General features: G+C 36.2%; 2 protein-coding genes across 2 annotated transcripts in view; one reads left to right on the top strand and one right to left on the bottom strand.

Annotated features, from left to right (window-relative positions):
* Positions 1 to 33: 33 nt before the first annotated feature.
* Positions 34 to 3,860, bottom strand: acaa1 (acetyl-CoA acyltransferase 1). Its single transcript, XM_084102248.1, has 12 exons — positions 3,561 to 3,860; positions 3,382 to 3,475; positions 3,219 to 3,276; positions 3,051 to 3,130; positions 2,909 to 2,951; positions 1,812 to 1,910; positions 1,644 to 1,724; positions 1,339 to 1,529; positions 1,079 to 1,258; positions 863 to 918; positions 639 to 784; positions 34 to 387 (listed from the first exon to the last, which is right to left on the bottom strand). The coding sequence occupies exons 1-12, from the start codon at positions 3,711 to 3,713 to the stop codon at positions 312 to 314; spliced, it is 1,257 nt and encodes a 418-aa protein (XP_083958374.1). The 5' UTR covers positions 3,714 to 3,860; the 3' UTR covers positions 34 to 311.
* Positions 3,861 to 5,902: 2,042 nt separating this feature from the next.
* Positions 5,903 to 26,185, top strand: part of map3k22 (mitogen-activated protein kinase kinase kinase 22) — a 56,636-nt gene continuing 36,353 nt past the window's right edge. The window contains exons 1-3 of the mRNA XM_084102133.1: positions 5,903 to 6,385; positions 21,101 to 21,184; positions 21,896 to 21,940. Coding sequence (XP_083958259.1) covers positions 21,166 to 21,184; positions 21,896 to 21,940 — 64 coding nt within the window. The 5' untranslated portion in view covers positions 5,903 to 6,385; positions 21,101 to 21,165. The remainder of the gene's footprint in view (positions 6,386 to 21,100; positions 21,185 to 21,895; positions 21,941 to 26,185) is intronic.

Here is a 26,185-nt window from a genome sequence, read left to right as displayed (position 1 = left end):
GAAGAAAAGACCATCAAATTAATGCAACAAATCAAGAGATAAAAGTTGTTATTCTGATAATGTTACAGCATGTCTATTTTCACGATCAGTTATCACAGTTGAAATGCAAGGCACTTTAAAGAGAGATCTGAATGTTATCATTAACATCCTCAAGAGTAAGGCAAACACCCACTGAAGCACACTACATAAGTGTGCTCTCTCTCTACTTGAGTTCTATAGCTAGTGTTCTAGCAGCTTGATTAAAAATAATTGGTGACTGTTAGTTTCTCTGCGTGTCATTGCATCATGGGATTTTTGCTCTAGGGCTTTCATCACGGTCCAGGGTACTCGAAAACCGCAGCCGCTCCCATTCCAGTCCCAATGCACATGGACACCACGCCATAACCTCTGCAACAAAAAAACATTAGAAATGGGAAAAGGGATTGGCATCTTTTTTTGTTGCTGTATAGTTACTAATATGTATAGCTGTATTAGGGCCCTATGATTTCCACGATGTGGAAAACGTAGATGGAATCCTGAATGCAGTCATAAAAATGGAATTTAATGTGCAACGGAATCTTTTTAATGGATTTTATGGGTAAAAAATGGAATTTGGAAAAAAAAGAATGGAAACAGTAAACAGTCTTATGTCCGTTCACCTCTTGCGTCTGCGTTTGAGCTCATTGAGCAAAGTCACGACCTGTCGAGCACCAGTGCAGCCCAGTGGATGACCAAGAGCAATGGCCCCTCCATTAGGATTCACTTTCTCCATAGGAATGCCCAGCTTTTCCACACAATACACAGCCTAGGATAATTGTGTTGATATTAATAAAAGGAAAATACTGGAAAAACTGGGGGTAATTCAAGAAAATGTATCAGTCACCTGACTGGCAAATGCTTCGTTGATCTCAAACACATCAATATCATCCACAGTTAGCCCTGCACAAGCAAATGCAATAACACGGCTCATTTACAACTATTATCTTGGAATAATGAAAATGGAAAATCGATTCCAATACATTTTTCAAGCATGATTACTACTGGTTTATAAATGGCTCAAATGAATGTAGAGGTACTGTAAGAGCAGCTGTACTCTCACCAGCCTGGTTGAGGGCTTCTGGGATAGCATAGGCTGGGCCGATGCCCATTACGTCCGGTGGAACACCCACCACAGCACTCGCCCTCAGCACCCCAAAAACAGGAAGTCCCAGTTTCTCCACTGTAGATCTCCGCCCAATGAGCACTGCCGCAGCGCCGTCACTCACCTGACTGGCATTACCTGCAATGGGAATGAAAGCATTGAGTAATGGAATTTACCATCCTTTTTTCTTTTTTTTCACAAAAATTCAGCATGCAAACCTGCTGTGGTGCTGCCGGTTTCCTTGAATGCCGGTCGCAGTTTGGAAAGGCCTCCTAAGGTAGTCCCAGGCCGGATCCCATCATCCTTTGTGACAGTAATCCTGCGCTCAGTGCCATTTTCTTCCACAAATTTAGTAGTGACTGGTGTGATCTCTTGATCAAATAAGCCCTTTTTCTGCGCCATGGATGCCCTAGTGTTATAAAAGTCCACAAACAATTGGTACTTTAATAGAGTTGCTTTGAGTGCATTTTTTTGCAACAGCTGGCATGTATAAACCATTCATAAATATCATGGGAGCACCTACTTTTGTTGGGAACTGAGTGCAAAGCTGTCCTGTTTTTCTCTAGTGATGCCAAATCTCTCGGCAACATTCTCTGAGGTTATTCTGAAAGGAAACATACAGAAAACAGAGGAAATAATGTTTATTTTAATGTAAATATTAAAACACAGTATAAACGAATAACATCTATACCCCATGGGAATGATGCAGTCACTGGCTTTCTCATTGTCCATCAGTCGGGGGCTGATGTCTCCTGGGTCCCCTGGCGAACGAAGGGACATGCTCTCCACACTGTCATGAAAGAGCAAGAAGAAAAGAGACGAGCTATAAGATTCAGATTCAATAATTTAAAGACATGAACTACCAGTCTAAAGTTTGGAATAATTAAGATTTTTTTTAAATCTTTGTGAAAGAAGTAAGAGAAGAGAAGCCTCTTATACTAACCAAGAAAGCATTTATTTGATCAAAAATGCAATAAAAATGTAATGTGAATTATTAATACAATTTAAAAGAACTGTTTTCTATTTTATTATAGTTTAAAATGTCATTATTCCTGTGATATCAAAGCTGAATTTTCAGCATCATTACTCCAGTTTTTAGTGTCACATGATTCTTCAGAATTTGAAACATGAAAACAGTTTTTGCTTCTAAATTTTTGTTTAGAAACTGTGATACACTACCAATCAAAAGTTTGGGGTCAGTAAGATATATTTTTTTAAAATACTTTTATTCAGCAAGGATGCATTTAATTGATCAAAATAATAGTTATAATGTTTCAAAACATTTCTTTTAAAAACATGTGTCATGGTTTCCACAAAATATTAAAAGCTGTATTCAACATTGATAATAATAAAAACTGTTAATAATATCTGAGCACCAATAACAATTGATAATAATTGAACGGCAAATCAGCATATTAGAATGATTTTTGAGGTATCATGTGACACTGAAGACTGGAGTAATGATGATGCTGAAAATTCAGCTTCACCATCACAGAAATAGATTATATTTTATGATATATTAAAACAGAAAACAGTTATTTTAAAATGTAATAAGATTTCATAATATTTGATTAAATAAATGCAGTCTTGGTGAGCATAAGAGACTTCTTTCAAAAACATAAAAAAACCTTGTGTACTGTATACATTCACACAATTAAAAAGATAATATTTGATAACACAAAAAAAAAACAAAAAAAAAACACAACAAACAAATATAAAAATAAGGATCCTACACAATGATTAATACTAGTATACCGAAATCAACAATTACAAATGTGGCATACTAACCCACAGGCAAGTCCCAGGTCATACGAACCTCCTCGGATTCCACCTTAAAAGGTACAAAAAAGCCTGTTTTAACTGTAATCTTGTATTTTCTTATGTTGCAGCCCAAAATGTGCCAGTTTTACAGCTTAAATGTAGTTCTTACCCGCAACATTAAAAAGTGCCTGTAGTCCAGAAGAGCACTGCCTGTTTACAGTGTAGACCGGTACAGACTCAGGGAAGCCACTGAAAGTTGAACAAACTCTTGAATTTTACAGTCAAATCATATGTTTAGCAATTTCTTGATTTATTAGGAATTCTTTGCTCATTTTACCTTAAAAATTGTCCGATTCGAGCCATAAGTGCACCTGCCCCTGGTTGTAGAACATTACCTGAAAAACAGCAGTCAGTAAGTGTAAGTTACTCTTCATATATGATGTAATGTTAACGTTATTAAGATATAATGTTTTGCTCAGACTGACTGTCATCTGACTTACCAACACAAACATCCCCTAGTAAAGAGGGTCGCAGTCCCACATCCTTAAGAACTGCACTCATCACTGCACTGAGCAGCTCATCTGGGGTAGTGTCCTAAAATATGGAAATATTATATATGTAGACGCACTTTAATAGAGAATGCAGTGAATGTCACTGTCAAGCAGTCTTTACAGCCCACCTTAAAAGATCCTCTCTTCGCCCGGCCGATGGCTGTTCGGAGCCCATGAACCACAACGATATCATTTGGATCAGCAGCTGATGCGCTGCACTGCCTCATTCCAACGCGTTTATTTGACGACAGATGTCCCGACAAAACCTGCACTCTGTGCATTTTTAATGACGAAAATGTGGACACGAAGAAAATAAAACGATTACCGTTTATTGAGATATACACATATGGCAAACAGTCACTGATGTGTGAACTATGCTCTACATTTCTGATGATGTTTCCTGGTGAACCTTGCTTCTCTGGTCACACTGGCTATCATTGGCTAGTGCGTTCTGACGTCATCGTGTGGAATTATGGGTGATGAAGTACACATGTGGAGTTCCTCAAACATCTATCTATCTATCTATCTATCTATCTATCTATCTATCTATCTATCTATCTATCTATCTATCTATCTATCTATCTATCTATCTATCTGTCTGTCTGTCTGTCTGTCTGTCTGTCTGTCTGTCTGTCTGTCTCTCTCTCTCTCTCTCTCTCTCTCTCTCTCTCTCTCTATCTATCTATCTATCTATCTATCTATCTATCTATCTATCTATCTATCTATCTCTGTCTGTCTGTCTGTCTATATCTATCTATCTATCTATCTATCTGTCTGTCTGTCTGTCTGTCTGTCTGTCTGTCTGTCTGTCTGTCTATCTATCTATCTATCTATCTATCTATCTGATTGTAGTAAAAGTATTTTAAATTATTTACTAATTTTAATGCCTAAAATTAGTAATATTTCACTGTGTTCTACATTTTGTATGCAACCATGTATGCAATGTTTATAAACCTATTATGCAAAATTCACTTTTACATGGTGTTTGAACATAAATGTGTGTCGGCAGTGTGTGTACACAACCACCCTATAATGGTAAAAATCCACCCACTCCCCTTTTTTAATTACCATAAATCATAAGCAGAACAAGCCTTTTGCAGATCCTAGCAATGTGACGTCACACATGCATAGGCCCCGCCCACAACTGCTGACGGGCTCTGCCCTATTAGCATAGAACCCGCCCTGAGTGAGCTGTACAGTCTGCCTTGTTTATCTCCTCACCATTTAAACAACAGCATTCAAGAAATGTATTCTTAATATAGCTACTAAAGTTATTCAGTCAATAGCAGTGGGTTATTTTCTATTTTTCTTTTGTTGTTTCATTCATATTAACACTATATATAGCAGTAAGTACTGTATATTATGCTGCTTTCACTTTAATACATAGATCTAATATACACATGTATACGTTCATGTTTACGTTCACAGACATAAGAAACCGACTGTGTTTATGGGAACTTTGTTTAACATAAATAACCTTGTGTGTACTCGACAGTTTAAGCACAATAAGATGTAAAAGAGAACTTAGTTTATCACTCCCGGGAGTCCGGGACGCATTGTTCTGTGCACGCGCTTTGGATGTGTGCGCTCAGAAAAACATATATCAGAAGTTTAGACTGATATGACTTTAAAAAACATGCAGATAATAAACTTTCATGATGATGAATTACTACAATGTCATGTGAGCGTGATAAAGATGATATGAGACATGATAGAGATGGTATCTGAGGCATGAGCTGTCAAGGCTCCGCCCTCTTATGGATAGGGGGGTTGGGGAGCAGCAGCTCATTGTTTTTCCTGTTTTTCCTTCCACTCAAAAATGGGCATTTACAACATGGTATAGTAAATGCTCTGTGAGGTATTTTGAGCTGAAAATTCACAGACACATTCTGGGGACACATGAGACTTAAATTACATCTTGTAAACAGGGGCATAACAGGTTCCCTTTAAACGTGCAAAATCACATAAATCAGGGAAAACTGTTTCGACATGTCAAGTCAAGTCAAGTCAAGTGTATTTATATAGCGCTTTTCACAATACAGATTGCATCAAAGCAGCTTCACAGCATTAAACCAAAATAACACAACAAGGTTGTTTCTAGTGTAAATTTATTGATTGATAAAATTAAATTAATATCCCCAACTGAGCAAGCCAAAGGCAATGCCACAAATGTTTGACATATTTTCTAACCTCATACAATTATTCTAAAATTAGTAGAAAATAACATTGGAATTGAACAACATATACAAGTACAGTAGGCTAATACGCTAGACCTACTATTATTTTATAGTAGCCTAGCCTATTACTGTAATTGTATATGATATGTTTCCAATATCTGCAGTCATAATTTAGTTTGAACTCCTGATTAACATTATCTGCACCTACTTTTACTGCCCATTTGTTGAAAAAGAAAATGAAAGCACTTCATTTTTTTAGGAGTTTCAGACCTATTTTTGTATCCATTTCGACATTTCGTAAACGATGTTAAGCACAGTCGGCCGAGGGCGCCAGAATCTCGTGCAGCGGCAGCGAGTCTGAAACACGCGCGTCATCGCTTCCTGAGGCTGACATTACACTCGCTCGACTCGCTCCTCTGTGGAAAAACTCGGCGTCAGTCAATGTTTGCAGAGAGGAAACTTTCTTCCTCCGGTCGACGAGGTTTGCAGCTTTCCCGAGCACACACCGCTCCATCTGTTTGGATTACTGACATCTGCGACTCCAAAAAAACATAAACCGGAAAGCTTTTCGGAAGGTGGATTTGTGAGGTTCCCCTCAATTTTTGCGTGACAACTGTATTCAAGTGGCTTCCGGATATATCACTGTTCTTACTGTATCTCTCGGACAAGAATTTTCCTCTTCACTGCTTTCAAACCCAGACAACTGCTCGCTTTGAATCGCAGCTTGGTTTAATTTGTCTTAAGTGTCAGCTCCAGTATGAAGATACGCACGTAAGGTGAGTTCTATGTAGAATAATAATGACTACATTTATATTAACAGTGGTGTGCAAAGATTTGCTATAGAGAGTCAAATGCAATAATGTTACACATACGGCATTAGACACCAGTTCAAAGAGTTCTGCTATTAAAGAAACGTATTCTGAGTTAATGTTGTATTTTGTTTAGGCAGAACTTTAACACTGTGAGTAACGAATGCTTATATATTTGCTGGAATTATAGGCTATATGTCATTTGCTAATGCGACCTCCTGAACCTACTTGGAAAACACTGTATAGCGTTACAAATGACATAAAACTCTGTCTTAAAATATTTGTTTCTATAGTTGTGTCTAGTATGGGTCATTAGGCTATATGGAATGGGATTTTTTTTTTTCTTGAAATCTCAAAATAATAACGTGACTTAACGTCTTAATATATGTTGGGTTTTGATTATGAAAAAGTAACAGGGTTGACAGTTTTACTCTTTATCTAGCTACAATATGTTTATTAGAAAGAATTTGATATATATTTTATATAGCCTATTTTATATATGATATAATAATTTGTTTACTGTACAAATTTAATGGTAACAGAGTTGACTGATTATTAAGTCCATTACTGACAAATTGTAATGAAACAAATTAGAAGATAAAGTGTCTTTGATGTTCTTAAAGAGCATGATTTTATTTTATTTTTAATTTATGGAATTTAACATTGTTTTTAACAAGGGGGAATAATGATTTTAACAGGGTTGATGCATAACCTGAGTACACCCAATTATGGTAACAGTGTTGACTGTTTAAGATCTCCTCTTACTGACAAACTTGAATTATAAAATGAAATGATTTAAAAAAGACCTTGAAACGCACGGATAAAGGGGAATTATGATGTCAACAGGGTGGATGCATAAACTTAGTACACAACATAACTTTTTAATAAAAATATTTTGTCAACTAAAGCCTGAAATGATATATTAAATGAGTATATATCATTATTAAATACTGTGTATTAAATACTAGTTTTCTTTTCTTTTTTGCAATCAAATTGTGCATAACCCTTATGATAAAATAAGACATATATAAAGTTAATGGCTGCACAACTTTTATGCCAATTAAATATTAACGAGGGGCACATAAGGCACCCCTTTCATGGAATGACCTATATAAAGCTACTGATTTAACAGTTAAATATATCGAAAGCCATATACTGATATTAATAGGGATACTAATGTAGACATACAGACTCTATAATAAAGTAGGAGATCGATGGAATGTGCTGTCCTGCTTTTTCTACATGCACTCTTCCTTCAGTCACTCATTATCCCTAAAATACTTGAGTTGTGGTTTGTTTATTAAAGCTCCTCCTTCTTAATGAGTCATTGAATATTTTTGCAATGTGCACAGATCTGTCTCAGCCAAGCCTATGTTCAAGAATGTTTCTCACGGCATGAGGAAGAAATCTAGATGAACTTTGTACCTTCATTGCAATGTTGACTGAGCTTCTTTTGAGACTTAGACACCAACCGAGTTTTACTGAGTCATAATACTCACCTTAGACTCAGGTGCAGTGATCCACATGCATAAATAGCCTAGCCTATTATTGATATCACATTTTGGGCAAAACACCCCAGCAGACTGCTGGAGATACATTCCATAGGAATGCAAGATGAGTTGGATGGGATCATCTGAGTTATCTGACCTTAAAGTTTATCATCTTTAGACAGGCCTGCTGCACACTCTTGTAGCCAAATTCTCAGGGTTCGTGTTTATACGCTCTGGTTTAGGAGCATCTGGACAGGATATTGAATTCGCCCTCCCTAGTAATGCAAGAAAAAATTATTAGTCTTTCAGTTTGATCATTAGACCCCTAAAGATTCAAGTATTCAGAACATTTGTTCACTTGCCATCACACACAAGTCTTCTTCACGTCCGATGGAAGATCTGTCCAGCGCAGACAGGTAACAGGAACATTTCGAGGCAAGTATGTTGACTTAATTTCACCCTGAGTCATATTTTTGGGAATCCCTAAAGGACTATTTTGGCAGAGAGACATTGAAACCTGTGATGAATGACCACCTTAGATTAGGATGTCGGAGAAATGTGGTATTTTATCCTGTTCCCTTAGAATGTCTGTTTCTTGGCTGTAAGTCAAAGTGTTGTCTGGTCAGCCACAGATCTTCATGATGGATCATTAGTTTTGGGCCTAATCTCGGCGCTCTCCGACTAGACACGGAGGAAATCACAGTGGTCTTATCACTTGCTTGAGTGATTGGACACGCACACGCCAAAGAGCCAAGGGCCAGGGGTCAGCGTGATTTGAGCGGCTCCTGCGGGCTCTTTCTCTAAAGCTGTGGAAAGAACAGAGTTGGTGCTTCACCTCGAGTTCAATTTTGATAAAGAAAGAAAATCTGTTTTAGTGTAAGACATCAAAGTGTCTAAATTTGGGTCAGGGTTTTCCAGTTCAGAACTGGTCCATTATCCGTAAAGTGTTCATCGAAGATATCATCCAGTTAGTGTGTTAATTAGAAATAGTTTTCTTGGATAGCGATAACACAAGTTGCATTCGAGTGTTTCTTATCTTCATCCCGTTAAGCACTTTGGTAGTTCCCTGTTTTAATGAGATGAAAGGAAGCCCTTTAATTAGGTCCTGTGTGTCTGACAAATTGAAGTGCAGGTGAATTGCCCTTATCAGAAAGAGTGGGAGAAGCACTTACCATTCGAGAATGAACAATATTGCCTTATGACCAACACAACACAGATTATTTAGAATACAGACTTTTTTCCCCTCTTTATTCAGATTATTATTTTGCTTAGTTGTCCAATAACCAGTTTTATTCTATTTCTGCTTCTTATCACAGTAATAATTAACAATGAAAACGTGATTTTTGTTTTTTAATAACTTAATTAAATTATATATTGATAAATATATTATATTTGAAATATGATTATTATTATTATTATTAATGTTGTTATTTATGAAAAGTTTTCTGCAATCTATAGATGGTAACAACTTAATTTTCTCAAGTCAATTTTTATTTATAAAGCCTTTTTCACAAGACATATTGTTTCAAAGCAGCTTTGCAGAAATGCATGGTTGCTGTTTTTATATTATCTTAATGCATATATGTCCTCATTTAGCAGTTCATAGATGGGCATCATGATGGTTTGCATATGGCGATGATATGTAGCTTTATGTAGCTGCACTGTGTATGCCGATAGCCTTGGTACATTTGTAGTACTTGCAAGTCGGAGTTATTAAAGGGGTCATAACATGGATTTTATTATCATTTGAATATGTTCCTTGAGGTTCACTTATAATGTTAACAACGTTTTTTATTCAAAAAAACAAATGTAAATGCAGAAAAATGATTATTTTTAACCCTCATATGACCCTCTGTCTGAAATGATCAGTTTTTAAGGAGTGGCTCCTTTAAGGCTGTTCAGTAAAAGGCCACTGTTATGATTGGCTTACGTCATTGTATAGGAAATGGTATCAACGCCTGCCCACTCACTATTGCAAGTGTTTTGAAAACACTATCTATATAAATTTACAGATAGCGTTGCCCTAGTCATTTACAGATAGCGTTATGAAATCATTTACTTGCGATTTGTGATGCAACTGCTGTCAGATCCTATACTGCTCTTTACAAATCTCTATTACAATGTGCCTCGTTTACCAAACAAAATACTCCGAACAAACATATAATCATCTGACGTGATCCGGGACGCCATTAAAATAAACCATCCACTTGTTTCCGGCACTAGGATCCTTCTGAAGTCTGTACAGAGACGCAAACAAGCTGTTTAAATTGGACGCGTCAAAGCAAACATTATTTCACTCTTTCATTTGTCCTGTTGTCGACAGACTCAAGCGTGTGAAGTATGTCAGAAACTGAACGGACATCTGTATACTATATCCAGTGTTGACAGTGATTAAAATGGGTTATATTTGCTTTTGATGTGACGCTCACATCCAGCGTAGGCAAATGTCAGTCCTTAAGCTACTGAATGCCAGTGGGCGGGGCCTATGGTGAGATGATGTATGATGTCTTGCTCTGGAGGTAGTCATATTTAAATGTATTTGCCAGTGTGAAATCACAGGTCCCGCAATCATCCAAACGAGCCATTTTTTGGAGCTCGAATAAATTAATGCTTTGTTTAAAATGAGATAGGCGTTTAAAGCTATGAAACCTGCAGGATGTTTTAATGGTACAAAGACCTCTTATGTGTCAGAAGAGCAAGGCAAAGTTGATTTCTCATGTCATGATCACTTTATGACCCTTCATGTTTTTAATACATTTTGCAGTGATATGGAAATCTGAAAAGTTTTAATGGTATGAAATCTGTAAGGTTTTGTTCAATTTATAATAATTTGGTAAATTGATGAGTCTAATTATGTGTATATATATATATATATATATATATATATATATATATATATATATATATATATATATATATACGGACGGATATGCAAAGATCACCATGATGCAAGGGTGTTGCTCTGCTGTTTCTAAGGTGTTCTGAGTGGGGTTTTAGTATATTGCTATTGCTTTGTGATTGCTAGGGTGTTCTAAAGATCCTATCTCCAAGTCTATGATATTCTGGTTCTAATGAAATTCAACAGTGCTTCTCTCCTCAACAAGACACACGCTTTGAGGTATCATTCATGTCTGTATAGCATAAATGATGCTGGATGAGTAATGCGTTAAAAACCCTAACCCTTTAAGTATATGCAATATTAGTGATGCTTGCCTTTAAAGTTTCTTTCATTGTATTAGAGATCACTGTAATCACCCTGAATGTCTTATTTTTGTTCAGTGTCAGGTGTAACTTGGGCAGTTTAATTTGATCTAACAGCAGTTATTATGTCGTATAGTTATTGACTCGCAGTGAAAACCTCTAACGCGTTAAAGCATCAATCACCTCCAAAACCGAGTGATACGTGTCAGATCCCCTTTTTTAACCTGTCACGAGCAGCGCCGCAACCTAAATGGTCTCACTGCAGGCACAGTGAAGGGTAATAATTGAAATTCCACCGACGTTCAGAGCAGATTTCTGCCGTTGTAATGATTTCAGCTGCCCTGGAGACATCTGCTACCATATATTAACACAAATGAGCAGAAAAACAAAGAAATTGTGTGCATGTGCGCGGGTGTTTGTGATTGAGAGGCGGTATACAATGATAACAACATATTATTGTGCAGATGGTGCTTGTTTTCTGTGTCTCAAAATATATTCATTTTGCGAAAATAATCAATGATTGCCGTGGGACAACAATTCCATCATGATGCTCGCTGTGTCTAATTAAATTTTTCAGGTTGGCCATTATTACATGCAGTGTCCTCTATTTATTTTTATCATCAGGACTACAAGCAATAGGGCTTGATCACCCTACGTATTTTTTGGGGGCATAAAATTAATTTGACTAATACTGTAATGAAGAAAAAGGCCTCATTAAAAGAAAAATTCTTGAGAAGAAAACCTTATTAAGAAGTAACTTTATAAGTTTTTCACTGTTGTTTCTTAGAAAAAAATATTTTGAAGAAACTGCTTATTATATTTGAAATGTTTTGTTCACCAAAATAAAGGTCAAGTAATGCAATCAATACGCAGAAAAACGGATGATGATATCATAGTGAGAATCTAAAAATGACTGTGTGTCAATACTCAATATCATTACGTCTTTTAAAACATCAATAAAATTGACCTATTTTATGGCAAGGCAAGGTTATTTCAGGCTGTTAAAATGTCTTGTGATTAGTGCTGTGACTGTCAATCGATTAAAATTGTATAATTTCACATGGAAATGTATAAAAAGCATAAAGAATGTAAATATTTGCTTAATGGCATCTCTTTACTAAGTTCTATGAACGATGGCCAGTATCACCTATACCAATACACACACTTTTTCTCATTTGCTTGGGTAATTATAGCCAATCAACAATACAGTATGACTGAGAGCCGTCATTTTTAACCTTTAATAGGCTTTCAAAAAATATTACAACTTTTAATTTTAGTAAACTTCACATAAAACTATTATAATAAATGTCACATTTAGCTTAACGCTAAGGATTTCTCTACTGGCCCAGTCAGGCCAGTTCTGATTTTTACCTGCTCTGCCAAAATATATAGATTAATCCTTATTAAAGCTACAAAAGTTATTCAATTAAGAGCTGTTATTTTATCTTAGTCTTTTGTTGTTTGATTAACATTAATGACAGACAGCAGCAGGTTTATTGGGCTGATGTCAATTTAAGACCTGATGCGAATTTGGTCTCTTTATGGTCATTTAACTCCTTTAAGACTGTGCTTTCGAGGATTCTCGCCAATAACGGGTTTTTCGACATACTTTTGCCTGTTTCTGTCCATTCAAGCATGAATTGAAACTCAGTGCGATACTGGTGCGCTGTATGGAGCTGTATTTTCTTTATCACGAATATTCTTATTTATTATTGACCCATGTGCATTTGCTTGCCTATTATATATCAGTTTGTTCCTTTAGCTGCATGACAGTCATCCTGCTACTTTGAAATGGATGTAAACTTTGTGTCTGCCTCGGGTCTATCTGCTTTTTTGTGCCTTACAGATATGGTTCCAGACCGAGGTGTGTTGGCAAGGAATCTATACTGCAGAATGTATTGTCTACCAAGGGAGTGTGTTGTCGAAGCCTGTGTGTCAGTGTGTTTATACGTGTGAGTGTGTATGCAGGTAAGCTGGTGCACCTCACCCGTGAAAAAAAAACCTAATGCAGAAAAGTAGATTAGGAGCTCAAAGTGTGAGATTGGCTTGGCTTTATACAAGCAAGTCTCTCCTCGGCGGTCCCAAGGAGGGATTGGCTTTAGCAAAGCTGATGTTGTGTCATTTCCCAGAAAAGCTGCCGCCACCACCTGTGAGTCACTGAGTTGCTGACAAAAGAGGACCGTTGTCCTTGTCGATGAGAGCTGACCTGTTTGGTTTACTCATTGCAGGAACTGTGATTCTAACCACACTTGCTAGGGCAACAAATGAATGAAGAAATCCCCAGCCTTTTGTTATTTAGATCATGTGTGTGGGTGTTTCAGTGGTGAGAAAGGTCTAGCACTCATTTTAATTATTCACAATGTGGTTTTGATCATAAAGGTTATATTTTATTTTTAAAAGGTGCTTAATAAACTTTATTATTAGTCAACCTAAAACCTAACTGGTTAACCTAACTACTCAGTGGCATGCAGGTACATTACATCATTCTTTGGCAAAGAAATGTGTTCTATTCTAGATCCTCTTCAAAGCTGAATTGCATTGAATAGCAGGATCCCTTTTAGTCACACTTCTAATTCTCTTATTATACTAATTGTTAGCGGTGCACTAATATTAAAAGTCTGGGCCATATCGATGAACTGTTAATTATTTAACTAATAAATAACTTATAAATGGCTTTTAAATCTAGGTATCACAACCTTGCAATATGCAATATTAAAAATGCATATTCATTTTGAGTCATTTTGATTAATTAATTATTACTTTGTGAAATTATTAGTGTTTTCAAAGAAACTTTAAGTGAGCGTTATATGATTGCAAAGGTAATATGATTGTAAAAACAAGTAATAAGCATGCAGAGTTAAATATCCACTTTTGGCTGTGACCAATAAAAAAAAAAAGCCAGCTATATCAAACATGATTGATGACTTTTGAATTGCAAAAGTTTGGGGTCATAAGAAATTAATAGTTTTATTCAGCAAGGATAAATTATATGGATCAATTTTGACAGTAAAGACTTTTACATTGTTTAAAAAATGCTGTTCTTTTGAACTTTCTATTCATCAAAGAATCCTGAAAAAAATGTATCATGGTTTCCAAAAAAAGTATTAAGCAGCCCAGCTGTTTTCAACATCATAATGATTAAAAAAAAGTTTCTGGAGAGCTCAGCATATTAGAGTCATTTCTGAAGGATCATGTGAAGCTGAAGACTGCAGTTATAGTTATACCTGATCAAATTTAACACATATTAAAATAGAAAACAGTTATTTACACTATAATAGTACTATAATATTTCCCAATATTGCTGTTTTTTGCAGAATTGTACTCAAATAAATGTAGCCTTAGTGAGCATAAGAGAGCCTTGCTCCATATTACCTCTGTAAGAAGATACATGTGTGATTATTGTCAATCTCAACGTCACATGGGCCACAAAATTACTAGTATTGAGTTTCACTGTGCCATTCCTAACCCTTTTACAAATAGATGCAGTTTCACATTAGTGCTGCTTATGTGTTCAGTTACAATCAATGACTTTTTCTGCTCCACACTGTGAAAGGGAAAAGCTTTCCACAAGTCATTAAGAGCTGCAGCTGGTGAGCCGACATCAGAATTCATGGAAAAGCGGGAAATACCCTACAATCCGGCTCACCTTGACTTGACTTTATTTGGAGGGGTGATGTAATATGTTGAAAAGAATGTACCATGAAGGCTGACTTCATTCCCGCCAAATGTCCACCCTTGAAGATAGCGGTGAATGTCAGATGACCTAAATCTGTTACATTAATGATAGTCACTAAACTGAACTACTTTAACTACATGCTTATTTTCCCATTCGCTTAATTATTTGATTCCCACACGCTGTGGCTTTAAAAAAAAAAAAACGTAGATTGTTGTCGAGTCGAGCCAAGCTGCACAGGCCTCAGCAAGCGGCAGTTTGACAGAACGTCAGACCGATCTAGAGAGTTGGCGTCAAGCGTGTGTGGCATGAATGGCAAGTTGTGCGGTGGGTGCTCGGGTAAGCGGGCCGCTCTCGTGCTGTGTGGAGTGACCGAGCAGATGGGCTGGAGAGCTGGCGGTTGGTGCCAGACGCAGTGAGGGCAGAGGGGTTTAGCGAGATGCTCGCCGCCATGTTGGAGGGCCACCTGCTTTTTGGCAGCACGTCAGTCCCTTGGTGCTTAAATGTGTTTATAGCAGCCGCAAGGTCAACGTGTATGTGTGCGTTCCTTTTTAAATGGATTTTGAGGTGCCGAGTTGGAGATGTGAAGGTACATATCCCTCAAATATAAAGAGGGAATGCAATGATCTTACATTGAAAAGAAGCACTAGTTCTTATAGTCAATTTTGTTGTGAGGTCTATTAGATACATTAGATAAATGGTTATGTATTATAAAGTAAGTTGAACATGAAAAGTACCTAGTTTTAAAAACGTCAAAAGTCTGTATCCTGTATTTAATGAAAATTTTGGCCTGTCCCAATTTAGAGGTCAGAATCCCAATTTAGTTTTTGTACATTTTTGTGACACGCTCCACAAACAGGTTCACGGAAAGGAAACCGAGACGGCAGAAGCCGGTGTTCTGTTTGTTTTCTTTGTTACAAAAGGCTAATGTTTAGTGTACTCAAATAAATGTACAGTTGAATGATATCTTACTCTATCTTACTCTTATTTATATGACCATAAATGACCGCTGTTGTTATAAGGTAACACTTCAAGTGATCGCACACACACAACAGTTCTAGCACACCGAAAAAAATTATTCGTTGAATTTAATACATTTTTTAATCATAAGTGGTTGCATTCAATTGATTTTACCTACATTTAAACAAATGCATTAAGTTGAACTAAAATTGATTAAGTTCAACTTAATGCATTTGTTTAAATGTAGGTAAAATCAATTGAATGCAACCACTTACGATAATTCAACGAATCTTTTTTTCAGTGCATTGCTAACTTGACATCACAGCCTGTTCATTATCAAAATAAAATAGTCAACTAAACTTATAAAAAGTTACACTGCTCAATTTAAATAGTCCGTAGTACAACCTGTGCCGTTCAGCGTGAGCACTGCCCCACTGGTGCCAAATTTATGCCAAATACATTTTTTGTGCATGTGAAGGACAATGTTTTACGTGGATATTGGAACGCGAGTGAAGTACAAAGCCTAGTTTACATAATAATAATAGTTTAGCATCCGAATACATCGCGAATATGGAAACATTTGGATTCGAATGATAGAGGTATGTGAGCCCAACACTGGTTTCTGTTTCAGTTTCTCTTTAAATTAATTTGTTTCGGCTTAACGTTTAGCTGCTTATATTTTTCATTCTTGTTCTATTCTGAATACCGTTAAATACAAAGGATTTGTTGTGGAGTGAGGGGAACTAAAATAGCCCATCTATTTACAGGTATTTTACATTATTTTTTAATGTAATAATAAAATGCGACTTATATGCAACTTATTATTTCTTTTCCCCTCAAAAACGCAATTTTGTAGGTGTTTGGTGTTTTATGCCCCCAACGGCGCCTTCCAGGCAGCGAGGGGATAGGTAGGTTTAAGGTTGAGGGTAGGGTTAGCTGCCTCTAAGGAGCCATTGGGGGCTTAAAACACCATCGAGCAATTTTGTATGTGTAGTATATTGTTTTAACCACGTAGCAAATTTTTCAAAATATCTTTAAAAATGACTTAAATTACCATTTAACTGATATTAATTGGTAAAAAATCTTACTGTCGGTTAACGATTAACCAGTTAATTATGTAGTTTATGACTTAATTCTTTTTTTTATTATTCTGTATCAAATTAGATATTTAATTGTTCATGCTCATTTTCCAATTTTTACCTTTAGATTCTCTTTGAGATTTAACGCTCATTCAAAGTTAATATTTTAAAACACTAATACTCTGATAACAATGTTAAATGTAACCTTTAGCAAATCTCAAAATAAATATCTATTTTTTATACTGTACATTATACTGTAGTGATGCCTAATTTCAGTTTTAATTTCGCATTTAGAACAATTGATTTCTTACTTTTTTCTTTTGTCTACTGTTTAAAAAGTAAAATTGAGTATGCTTTTTTTGTACAGGATCACGAAGTGCAAAACCAACAGTTTGTAATCATTTCATTGACAAATTGTTACTTTTTTCAATTGGTGTTGTTTTTTAGAGTTCTTCCTTTTTCAAATGTGCTCCGAGATCTTTGGTATCTTTGGCGACTTGTGTGTTTTGTGTGCTGCTCTGCTAGTGTGCACTGAGCATACGCCTTGGCTTGAGCTCTGGAAACTTACAGCAAACCCTTTTGTGTTTCTGTCAGGAGCCCAGACATTTTTCTGCGCTGACTGTTTCTTCAGAAACTCGGGGACCATGCAAGCCTTAGAAACAAAGAGGGAAAAATAAAGAGCAATGAATGAGGCTTAGAGACAGAAAAGAACGCTTTAAGATATGCCAGGGAGAGGAGGTGTGGCGGAGTTTAGATTCCCACTGAGCCAAACTCCAGTAGTAACTGGTAACTGTGTGTATCATTGTAAAGGAATGTCTGTGATGTAAAGAGATTACCTTTTTTTTCAGTTTTGCACTGTTAAAAGTCTTTTATCAGATACTTTTTTTTGTAATTAAACACAGGACGCAAAGTTCACCCTAGATTCGCTGCTATTTAGTGTTTGCAACTTTAGCCATTTGCAGTTTTTTTGTTGTTGCTGGTTTTGGATACAAGACAGCATCTTCAGTCTCAGTTTTATGTGACAGTCAGATATGGACAGTTGCATTTAAGAAACAATCTTAGAAAATAAAATTTATTTTATAGAATGACAGCTGAAGTAAATGTGAGTGGTGCTGCTATCTGTCCTTAGCCAGACGAAAAAAGTCAGTTTACTTGGAAAAGGAATAACGTCTCCGCAAAAAGTGACATGTTTTTCTCACATTTTTGCACTGTGCTAAATGAACACAATGCAGAATGATATTTAATTATAGTCTTTATATGCACCATTATAACAATACATTGTAATAAGTAATGGATAATCCACGGTTAGCTGTGCATTAAACGATTTTAATGCAGGAGGCAAAGAACCGGTCGACCCGGAGTGCATCCCAATCATTTAATGCACAGCTAGCCGTGGATTATCCCGCTTATACCATGGTCATTTGCCAGCATTGACAACTTAAAGCTGTTATTGAAGATTGCAGCGCAATACATTTGACCGGAAGGGTAAAAATAATGGTTATTTTCGTCAGTTACAGTTTGTTAGATCTAGCATTGTGTCGGCTTTAAATCAGACACTGAGATGAAGTAGTGCGTAAGATTGCATTTGTTTCAATGAATGAATTATAGCATTTATTTGAATTCATTATAGAGAGAGAGAGAGAGAGAGAGAGATATGTGTGTGTGAATTACCTGCATCTGTTCAGTGTCTCTCTCTATTACAACAAAGCTGTGAGTTTAATTACTTCAAAACCAGCAATGTTACCCCCTTGTTTCTGAGAAATATAATGTAGCGATTCAGTAGCTAAGCTATTTTATGAATAAAATATAAAGTCGTGGGGCAGGGTTGATGACAAGTTTCTGATCTCCTGAATGTTTCTGTGTGTGCATAGCGCAATCTCTGAGTGACGTATGCATCTGTGCGCTTCAATGAAAACATTGCATTAATATAGAGCGGTGATGATTAAACTGACTTGGAACTATCTGTTCATGAAACGGTTTTGTCGCACACTTTCCAGCCAATCAGAATTGAGTTTTCAGACAGACTATGGTAGAAATAGCAATGTTTACCTACATGAGTCGTGCATCAATGAATCAATGAGTTTTAAATCAATAGCGATAAGACACCATAGACAAAACAATAACAATAGACAAAACATTAACAATAAGACATCACAGACAAAAGCTTGTCATGTCAACCACTTTTAACTTGAGCTGCTTTTGAAATCACATCTCATCAGCCGCAGAAAGTGCTGTTTACTCAAGACTCATCGTTTCCAGCCAAGTCATTTGGCATAATAACTACAAGAGCCATCAAGAGAGAATCAGCCTCTCCGCAGCACCGCCGCTATATTTGGCTCATTTATTATTTTACAGGCAGACAAAGATTGCTCCAATTTGTATAGCTATTTCCGTGCAAATGTTCGTAACCTTTTCGCTGGCACTCTTGTACTTTGAGCCTCTTGAGTTCAGGGCTCTTTCGCGCTTTGCTGACGACTGTAATTGCTCTTCTTTCTGCAGCAATCTCCAGGCGACTCGTCGATATTGTTGCGCGAAGCTGACAATTATAAATGAAGAAAAAAATAGATCTCATTGTCTTGCCTTTCATGTGTCAGAATATGAAAAACTGCTCTCAGATCAGCCTGTGGCTGCTGGTGACAGATTCTCAAACGCAAGATGCCTGGCATTAAAAACGCTCCGACTCGTCTTTGAAGAGCACTGTGGTCGCTACCTTTAGCGCTCCCTCCATTTTTATCCCGCTCGATGTGGCTTAACAATGTCTCAAGGGCAACAGGGGCACATTTTGTCTTCAAAGACAAGCGTCTCTCTCTCATCTGAAGAATGACATAAAATGACAGCGACTGGGAGAGGAAGGCTGTATTTGCTGTTGGCAGTCAGATACACTGTTTATGGACAGTTATGATTTACTTACAGTTGGCTGTTATGAAGAGAATTGCATTGTGACATAATGTGACATTAGTTATTTAAAGGGGTCATATCAAATTTTCTTTGTTTCCTAAAAAGTTCACTGTGCTATGAAGTCAGCTGATTTTTAAAAAATTAAGACGGATGAATAATAGTACAGATATATTTGATTCAAAGACTTTACTTTCAAAAAATGTGTTTATAACCACAAAGTATAAATAACATATTTTCCATACATCTATAATACATATGAGTGTACACATCTTAATCATTAGTTTCAAAATAAATAACTTAAAATATAATTGTTTCCCTAAATATTAAAAAAGTATTGATTTGTAAATGTATCATTTGTAATATTTGTAGAGATCCTCTCTATGACTCTTCTCTATGACTCTCTATACTCATGTATATTTTGGAAAATATATTTTAATAAACAATAGAGATTGATTTCACTAAACATAAAAAATAAATTACACTAAACTATATTTTCTTTTTTCTTTAATCTTTTAAAGGGATACTTCACCGATTAGCATTAAGCTTTGTATCAGTAGAAACCCGGTACTATTTTCGAATGACCGTGCTTCCGTCCCTCATGTCCCCCTGAGACGAGAGATTTCTGTATTGTGTGTCTGGAAAAAAAACTCAGATGACGCAAATAAATCGTCATTTTGCGTCATCGGAGGCTTTTTTGGCCTGAGACTACAGCCAGTAGTAGGAGCTCGTTCTGCATGTTTTCAACCCGCCCATAGGGGGTGGGATCTCACGATAAAATGGCCTCTTTTCAGTTTCGAGTCAACTAGTAGCCTAGTTGTATCATTTCTTCAGATACTGCCCTCTGTAACCAGTAGGCGTGGCTTGGGAGTGGCCTCATAGGGCAGCGAAGCAAGTGCATTCTGGGAGTTGTTGTCTTTCGTCCACACAAGCCAAAAATACATTTTCCGGGTTTTTCTCAGTCTAGAAGACACCGACTTCTAAAATAATTTCACATTTCTACTACATAAATAACCAAATTTAAATACACATTCATCTTTCAAGCGGTGAAATATCCCTTTAATGAGGCTTTTTTCTTTATAATAATATTTTTCATCATAATATAAGGACAGTTGTATCAGCCTGACATTTTGACTTGCCTCCCAAAAATATCAAAAATGAATTTTAATACAGAAATAAAAATAGAAGAGGTGTATTGAATTGTATTCTTAATGTATTTTTCATTTAATGTTAAGCACAGAAACACAAGAATCATTACTGTAATTTTGCATTGGCACATCTGTAAGGGGTTTTTGGCTTTCTTTATTATAACTATTTTTGTATGTTTGTTGGTATTTCAAGTTAATTATGTCTCTAATTCACTCTGTTTATGTTGTGTTTGCAGAGTGAAGATTTTCCCTGATGAAAGGAGTCGAGCGTTCAGCTCGAGTTCACTAGGGTCACTTCCTGATGATGACAGTAAACATGGGTAAGCTCTCTCTCCTGGTCTTCTTCCCCTTCATAGCGTACACACTTCCTGTAAACAGTTCCTCTGAGCATTGCAAAAAAAAAAAAGAGAGATGCAGCTACAGAAACATGATTAAACCTATTCGTAACTTGGCTCGTCTTGGGATCATTTATTTCTAAAGCTCTGTTTTGTTAAAATGCCTCAGCAGTTCTCACAGGCATTAAACATCAGTATATAAACATCAAAAGAATATTTCTACATAAATTGCCTGTTTTTGTTTTTAAAAGCCAGTGCATTGCACCATAAAAAGATAAAAATGGCAACATCTGCTCTAACCATCATATTGAAATTATTACAGATTCCCCGTTGTGTTTATTATGGTAAAGGAAGCTAAGTAACATGATTTACACCTTTTAAAAATTGTGCTATTTTGTCTGATATATTAATACATGCATTAAACTGCACTGCATAGTCAAAGCCATGGTAGAAATCGACAGGTTCATACTGACCTGAAAAGGACATCATCATAGGTGATTAAGTCGCTTAGTTCCGTTGTTTTCAATGCTACTCTTTGAATAATACAGTTCAAGAGAACTGATTACATGCTTGTCATTGAAAATCACATTTGATAACAACTTGAACAACCTATAAACACATCTTTGTGATTATAAATATCATACAAACTGTCAGATTGTCACTGTGCAACTCTTGATTTTGTGCCTGTTTTGACAGATGGCGGTCTCCAAAATGGACCTGGACAGCACAAGAACTCACAAGGTTTGTCATTTTTTAGGCTCATTTTAGATTCACTAATACTGAAATCTGAGACTTCCAATCAGGCGTCAATGTCAGTGCGAAGTGTGCAGTGTTCTTGTTTACTAATGCCACAATAATGAGGTGGTACAGGTAGCAGAGGAAAAAGCAAACACGGACACACCTCTGAAACTGTTACATCATCTGCATTATTCTCTCGTTGAACATTAACGCTTCAGTAGGGCACAGTGGTACGAGGTGAGCCTTACTAGATCACATATTACTTCAAAATGAAAAGTGAAAAATTAAGAAATTATATTTGCACAAAGAAAATAAAGCCTGTTTTTGGGACGTTTTGCATTGTACATTTCACCCATTATCATTGGCATAATGCAGAAAAATAATGATATATTATTTATATTGTAAAGTATTTAAATATCACTGTTGCTATGCTGTATTTTAATATATATGCATATTAAAATAAAAATATTGTGTTCAGATTATGCGATTTATTAGCCTGGCAAGCCAGACCTACATCAAGATGTTAGGTCTGGCAACTCACCATTGACAGAGCTCAGTCTGAGGGGCGGGATAAACAGCGTCTTTCAAATTCCCTCTGCACGCAATAGGACAGCGCTTCAACCAACCAGAGCGTTCTCCCAACAGCGGAGCTAGTTGATAGATTCAACTTTTGCCATATCTGGCCGGCAAAACAACGAACACATCTTCCTTTTTTTAAGAATGACTTAAGTGCCGTTCTTTGCTCTTTTCTCAAAGAAAAACTTAACTCCAAGTCCTCCAGAGTCGCGGACAAAGCCGATTCGAAAGACTGTTCTCCAGCCGCCGTCATTCTTTGTTTTCAAGTGGCAGGTAACCGTCGCAACTCTGTCGTCATTATGTTAAGCCCACCCCGCCTACTCTATACACGACGTGATTGGCCTGACCCAATTTAGGTTTTTTTTTGCAGCTCGAAAGTCAATGGAGAGTTGCTAGACTGCCCTGGAAGCAAAATACATTTTGCTGCCGCTAGGGTGCGTCTAGATTTCTAGGCTAGCGATTTATATTACAGTAATAAGAATCATAATTGAGAATAATGAGAATTACAGATAAACATAAAAGTAAAACATCTTGACACATGGTGAATATTCTGAAAATAATATCACAATGAAAGACAAATGACCCTAAAAATGCAAGCTTCATTTTCTTTATACAAATAATAATTTATTTTTTCTTCCCTGTGTATTTTGGGGCGAAATATAACCAGACATTTTCTTCACCAACTTCTGAGTTTTTGTTTCATTGCATTTGTACAAAAACAGGCACGGACACATGGGATATACACATAGTAGAGGTGGAGGACCGCATGTTGCTCTAATCTTGCTGAATGCTTTAGTGGTGACTGTAGCACTGGGGAAATCCCCTCTATGTCTTCATTTTCTTAAACTCTGATCACATCAGTGGCTTCTTCCAGCAGCACATCAGTACAAATACACAATCACACAACAGCCCTGAGAAACCTGTCAAAGACAGATGAGGTAACATTACAGCCTGTTAGTATTAATAAAAACAAATGGTTGTGAGTTTAGATGAAGTTTATATTTACTGCTGGAGGTGTAATGTTCATGTTTGTGTTCATTGGAAGTTTCGGTAGAGAGACCTTGAAGTGGGAGGGTGAGGTATGAATGTCGGTAAATGTCTGATCTTAGCATCTGTGGTTTTTGTCTACCAAATATGTGTGTACACTGCATCAGTGTTTGTGGCAGAGTGGCTTTGGATTAAATTGACACTTCTGTGGTTAAAACTCTGTATCAAATTACAGGTTATTGTTGTATCAAATGCTGTATGTTAGATAGATGCAGTTTTCTCTCACAGCTGTCCTTGTATCTCTTTTCTCTGGCTTAATTCAAAAACCTTTTGCATTTGTTTATAGTTTTGCTTCCTTTATCTTCTTGACATGATCAATTTGTCTTCATGTCAAGTGAAATGCTCTTAGAGGAAGGTAATGGAAACATTGTCACGCAATCAGTCGCAAGGATTTCCACCAGACTGCCATAGTGTTATCAGAGTAAATCATCTTATCTTCACATCAGTATGAGGTGATAGAGGGATGGTGATCCTCTTACAATAGCATCATTCCCATTGGAGCTTCGCTTTACGATGTGTACGGATGTTATAAAAGCTCAAACCGCAAACACATCACAGCTGCAAAGTTTTTGTGCTTCTTTTATACTCAAGTCAATTAGATTCTATTCAATCTAGTAAAGATTTTGTTCAATTCATTTACATTGTCAATTACATTGTATTCAAAACTATCTGATTGCACAATATTCTGTTCAGTTTAGTAAATATTATGTTTGATTCCTTTACATTCTAGTCAATTACATTCTTTTAATATTCTATTCAGTTTAGTACAAATTCTGTACAATTCATTTATATTCTATTCAGGACAATTCAATCAGATTCAATTCAGTTTAGTAAAGATTCTGCTCTATTCTGTTACATTCTATTCAAGTAGTTTCTGTTGATTTTATATGCTGTTTAACCCCTTAAACCTAAAAAAAAAAATCATAATCAAATCACTAAGCAACCACTGAATGGAATAACACGAAATGGGTATCATTTAAAGCGTAGAAACTCAGCTTTTAATGCAACCATTTTGATCAACTCTTAACAACAAGGGCAGATGGCAGACTTCCTAGATCTGAAGCTTGCGGCAGTTGGAGGTGTTCTGCATTCTTGTTATAATTGTTATATTTAATTAAGATATAAAATACTAGCTCAGTCATTAATAGACCATAACATAACCTGTGTTTATGCTTTCTATTTTAAGTGACTTGCATCATACTCTAAGAACACGTGCTGGCCATCTTTCTTTCGTACACACAGGTGTGGTTGAGCAAAAGCAGAGATACTAGCTTATCAGTCTTCCGTGTACTGAGTGAAGTGAGCATGCCGTTGTGTAATACACAGCTCTGGGTTTGACATTTATGCGTGACTTGGTGTTTCTAACCTGGGCGTAAAATGCATGACAGATAAGTCAGCAAGTCATGACTAACAGGGGTCAGTAGAGCTGCAATAGAGGCTCTTTAGGGTACAGTAAATTGTGAGATCATTTCAAGAATGAATTATGCCTCCTGAATGTGCCGGTTTTTGGCACACATTACAGATGATCCCAACAGAATTCAACTTGGGTGATATAGAGGACTATAATATGTTTTCAAGGAATATAGAGAATGATATAGGAAGAGGTTTACTGCTTTATGTACACAAAACTTTAGAAGCAAAAGAATTGGTAACTGTTTCAGAATTCCAAGAAAGTATTTTTGTTAAGATTAAATGTAGCAATAACGAGAATGTGATTATTGGATTAATTTACAGGTCAGATAGTGGAACAGAGAGCAATAATGATAAACTTTTGGTTTTACTAGAAGAAGTGTCGATTATAAAACATTCATACAAATTAATTATGGGGGGTTTTAAATTGCCAAATATAGATTGGAGATTATTAGAAGTGAAGGGAAATAACCCCATATCATTAGACAACAGGTTTTTGGACTGTATTCAAAATCTATGGTTGTTCCAACATGTTTTAGAACCAACAAGGTGGCGAGGTGGTGATACACCACATGTATTGGATCTTATTGTAACAAATGAGGAACACATGATAGATGACATTCAATATCTAAGCCCTTTAGGCAAGAGTGATCATTGTGTATTGTTGTTTAAGGTAATTTGTTATACACAAATGTTAAATAATGTACCCACAAGAAGGAACTACAATAAGGAAAGAACATCTATCCAATTATGATGTTAATAAAAAATGGGTACTTATAAAGTCTAAGTTAAAGGAAATAGAGGAGAAATTTGTACCTATTGTTAATATTAGGCCCTATAATAATAATAACAATAATAATAATAATAAAAAATACTTCTTTCCATTAGACGAAATTACAAAAGAAAAAAGAAAAGAATAAAAAAATCTTGGAAGGAAAGCATTACGAAATAAAAAAACAGAAATACAGCAGGCTTATCGGAGAGTTCGAAACATTGTGAGGATGAGAACGAGAAATATAAAGAGAAAATATGAAGAAAGAATAGCCAAACAATCTAAGTATAAACCAAAGGTTATATGGAATTATATAAATAAAAGGACAAAAATAAAAACGGCAGTGGGTGATCTATATTGCAATCAGAATAATACTAATTCTATAAAAACAGAGAAAGATATAGAAAAGGCAGATATATTGTCAGAATACTTCTGCAGTGTAT

This window comes from Abramis brama (genome assembly GCF_963993115.1).
Source record: "Abramis brama genome assembly, chromosome: 24".
Classification (NCBI taxonomy): domain Eukaryota; kingdom Metazoa; phylum Chordata; class Actinopteri; order Cypriniformes; family Leuciscidae; genus Abramis; species Abramis brama.
This window is presented reverse-complemented; position numbering and strand designations above follow the sequence as displayed.